Source organism: Haplochromis burtoni, unplaced genomic scaffold, assembly GCF_018398535.1.
Source record: "Haplochromis burtoni strain Fernald_Lab_line unplaced genomic scaffold, NCSU_Asbu1 Contig_475, whole genome shotgun sequence".
NCBI lineage: Eukaryota > Metazoa > Chordata > Actinopteri > Cichliformes > Cichlidae > Haplochromis > Haplochromis burtoni.
In genome coordinates, this window is record NW_024582836.1 from 102446 (window position 1) to 106577 (window position 4132).

General features: G+C 37.9%; 1 protein-coding gene across 1 annotated transcript in view; it reads right to left on the minus strand.

Annotated features, from left to right (window-relative positions):
• The window catches only part of LOC102308559 (microfibril-associated glycoprotein 4), a 3162-nt gene extending 3097 nt beyond the window's left edge, over window positions 1–65 (minus strand). Inside the window, exon 1 of the mRNA XM_005946133.2 lies at window positions 34–65. Coding sequence (XP_005946195.1) covers window positions 34–42 — 9 coding nt within the window. The 5' untranslated portion in view covers window positions 43–65. The remainder of the gene's footprint in view (window positions 1–33) is intronic.
• Between the last annotated feature and the right edge of the window lie 4067 nt (window positions 66–4132).

A 4132-nucleotide genomic window follows, 5' to 3' on the forward strand; every position in this document is an offset into this window, starting at 1 on the left:
GGGTCGTTAATGTGTAGCTTGCATTATTCTTACCTGCATCATCGTAATGTGGAGGTGGGTCTCCTGTTCAGGTCAGTCTATGGTAAAGGATCTCAGAGGAGGGACAGTTTTAAATAGTCCAAGCAGGGTCTGTCTGTGGAGTCATGTGACATGAGCGTTTGTCTGTAGACACCCACAGTCGGATAAAATATACTGGTCAATTTTTGTTACATACATATCTAACTCTGATTTATTTTTTTAATGAGACAAACCAAAACATTCTGGGTAGCACTTTTGTTTCAGCACAGCACAATTGTTAAAAAGTGGTAATAGCACGGTAACAAGTTAGAATCAAGAAGGAAATAATGTGGAAATTTCTAAATTATTAATTAATTATCAGTAATAACATGGTAGGAACAGTGATTACAGTTGACTCCACTGAAATGTGGCCAGAAACTGGGGGTGATAATGTGAAAATAAAGATTTGGTAACAAGGCAAAACCAGTTAGTAATAGTAGCAACAATGCTGATGTTTTAGCATATTTGGATAGTGTTACTATACTATAGTGCTTAAATTAATCCTACCTTTGGCTCCCAGCATTCTGCTTTAGTTTAAAGAAAATATGTAAATATTATGTTTAATACTCTGAATTATTAAACAGATATTTGACATTATCAAATCAATATTCTGAAATGTGTCCCTTATACTATGAAGATGTTACTAAGACCATTTGAAAATGTAGGAAGAAAAAGATCCAAGGATTTTTACTGAATTTTGACTCTTTGCCCTGAAGACGCCCAGAGAGCTTTCTCTTTTACTCGCTGAAGGAAAAAACTCTTTTTATAGTGTAATTTGAAAAACTCGAATCAAACAGGCATCCAATCAGCCTTGTGTGAAGTCTTTTAGCCATCAAAGCTACAAAGGAAGAAGGTTATTTGTAAGTGAAAAATGACAAACCTTCACTGTGCAGGCAAACAAAGGCAGAGGAATACGTTACAATCCTAGTTTTTCTACAGGCTATACTGCTGACTATAGAAGCTTGCTTCTGCCACTGGAAAAAAATGCTGCCCTTGAAAAATTAGATTTTGCAATTTTCAGTTGCTTTTTCAGAACTGAGAGCTTGTAAGTAAAAGTTTGGGGAAACCTAACTCAAACTTTTAAGACACTAACATGAGCTTTCTTAATTGGCTTCTGAATGCAAAGCAAATTTTCACCTCTGTGAAATTAAAAGTTAAGTTTTTACCAAGTGTTAATGTGAAAGTAACTAAGATTAGTGAGAAACAAAAAACAAAGTCACATTAGCTTTGTAGGAAACAGTTCCATCACTTTGGGAAAGTGCCCTGAACCGCTTTTCATTAAATTTTGAAACGGTCTGGCTCCTGCCTACCTGGCACATCTTCTGCACATATGTCTCGGATCCTCTGTCCGGTCATTTCTTGTTGTGAAGACTGAAGCACCCACGGGACGAGCGTTTCCTGTTGTGGTTACAAATAATGGAATGAACTGCCTCTCTATATTAAGCTGGCTCCTACACTTGAGATTTTAAAATCCCTTTTGAAAACAAACATGTTCTCCACGGGATTAGAGTTAGCTTCTACTCAGTTATTTGACACTTAATAATCTTTTTTTCAGACTTTTTTAGTTTCATTTATTCTAAATTGCTCTAAAAATGAACTTGAATTGGACTGGATGGTCTGGCTCTTCTGTTGGACTCGTATTTTCTCGGCTGTGATCTGTGCACAGCTTGACATTTGAGTCCATCATTCTCATGTCGATGTTTAGCGATGTTGTTGGATCTTGGGTATTTCATAAACAGTAGAGTGTGTCACATGTGGCTCAGCAGAGCATTGCTCATTAGTTTTATGTTTTAATTGACTAAAGGAAAAGGATCACAGACACAGGGACCTAATTTATTTTCCTTTGCAGAATTTCACGAGTAATTAAACCAATCTCAAACTGTTGAAACTTTTTCCTTCAGTTGTAAATCTGCTCCCTCGGCTTCTGTTCTCTTCGCTGGCAAGGCATTTCACTTCTGCCAAGCTCATCAGCAGGCTTCCAGGAGGATTGGGATCTACCTGAAGGACCTGGCAGCCGTTGATTTCCTCCCAATTTTGCCAACAGCTCTGTTGCTATCCCCATATTCGACCGTAGCTTTGGTGCCTCGGCCTTCCTCCTCATCACGTGTGCTAGCATGGTGTTCCCGGTCTGCATCCTTGCTTACAGGTAGGCAGCAGTGTCACACTGTGTAAGTGTAAATGGTTTGTACTGGTCTGGGATTTTCCCCTAATATAAATAAAAAATAAAAATTAATTAATAAATAAAATCCACATGATGAAAATGATAAAAATAAACACACTTGATCAAATTCCATGTTATTATTAAGGTTTCTCAAGATTGTCAGCCTTTTTGGAATTCACATCCTGCAGACAGTGCAGGGCGCGCACATCATCTGTACAGTAAACTTGTTTTTTCTTTCCTGCTCCAAAGAGGCAAACCTGGCAACCTTTGATCCCCAACGTCATGATCTGAAGTCAGCTCACCCAGTTCTGCAAAATCTTAACATATTACCTTCCAGCATATCCCAGTCTCCCTGATCTGCTCCCTGAAGCAGTGACTGGTCACACAGAAACACCTGGTGCTTTATATACAGAATATCTACAGAACATCTGTCTCATCTACTTCACTGTCTGCAAGGTTTTCAGGACCCAGTTCAACCTGAGAATAATTTGTACAAATATATCTTCCAATCATACAATTCAAAATATATAAATCATCCATTCGTTTTCTTCTGCTCGTCTAATTCAAGTTTGCAATGGGGCTGGAGCCTATTCCAGCTGTCATAGGGAGAAAGGCTAGTTACACCATGGTTTTAACAGCTGTTCAGTCTAATGCAAGGCTAACACACAGAGAGAAAGACAATCATTCACTCTCACATTCATACCAGTTAGCTAAAAATGCATGTCTGTGGGAATATGGTAAAGAAATGTAATTTTTAAATGTATTATCAAACTTATCAACGTCATACCATACATAAACATTTATACATTATTCTTTCATTTACAATATTGTGGTTTCAAATACAGATAATGTAGTAATGCTAATAAATATCTATTTATTTATAATAGTAAAGTAAAACAAATTAACTGCTTATAAAACAAAACAGCTTAACATTACATTAACAAACATTTCTAAAATATTTGCAGGAAACAGGATGTTAAAATTTCATGTAATATATTTCATGGAATGTACAGTAGTAAATGTGAATATTAGTATTCCTCACATAGTCTTGTTATAGTGACAAAAATGTAACTGTAACTGATTATATGTAAAAAATGTTGGGCATGTAATGTAACAGTGTGTCATGTTGTCACGTTTACTGACTGATTTTACAGTCCTGTTTCCCTGGCAACATTCCTAATTTTCTGACCAAAATCGACTGCAGTGGAACAGAAACTGTTACATCACTCGTAGGACGTACAGCAGCAGGTGTGGTGAATAAAGGGATCGATATTGTCTTATACTGTACAAATGCCAGTGCTTTCTGGATGTGGCTCCTTTTATTTGATTTCCTGCACAGTTCAAACACTGGAGTTGTGATCCAGCTTTTTCCGTTTTGTGGTGCTTGGGTTACTAGACAGCTAGCTGCTCTCTCTTTTTTCCTTCCTATCTGCCTACCAGAGGAAGCCGGTCAGCGGTGGCTTGACATTAACGACACAGTTATTGATGGCTAATCTCAAACACAGAGACGCAATCAAACCCAGGGCCTTGTGAATGATGTTCCAAGAAAAGGTCAATGAAAAAGTGGATTCTTTCTGCTGTTCTCACATGTCTCTCTGTCTTTCTTTCATTTTATCTCAGTCTTGCTGCGGGGCTTCTGGTGGTGTATTGGCTCAGAGAAAAGGGGTGGGGATGAGGGGTCGGTAGAGAGGCTGCTATTTTCCTGCCAGGTTTTGTTCGTTTCGACAAATAATCCATGTTAATAAATGGCCCTTGAGGATGTCAAATGCGGCTGGAGGAAAAGGGGAGATAGAAAGGAAGGAAGAAAAGGAGTGTTTGTGTTAAATTAAGAGTGTTCACATATTGTCCAAAATGTTGTATCCAGCTAGAGATATTGGTTGAAAGTGCACCTAAAAGAGCCTTTAAGTTTGAGCT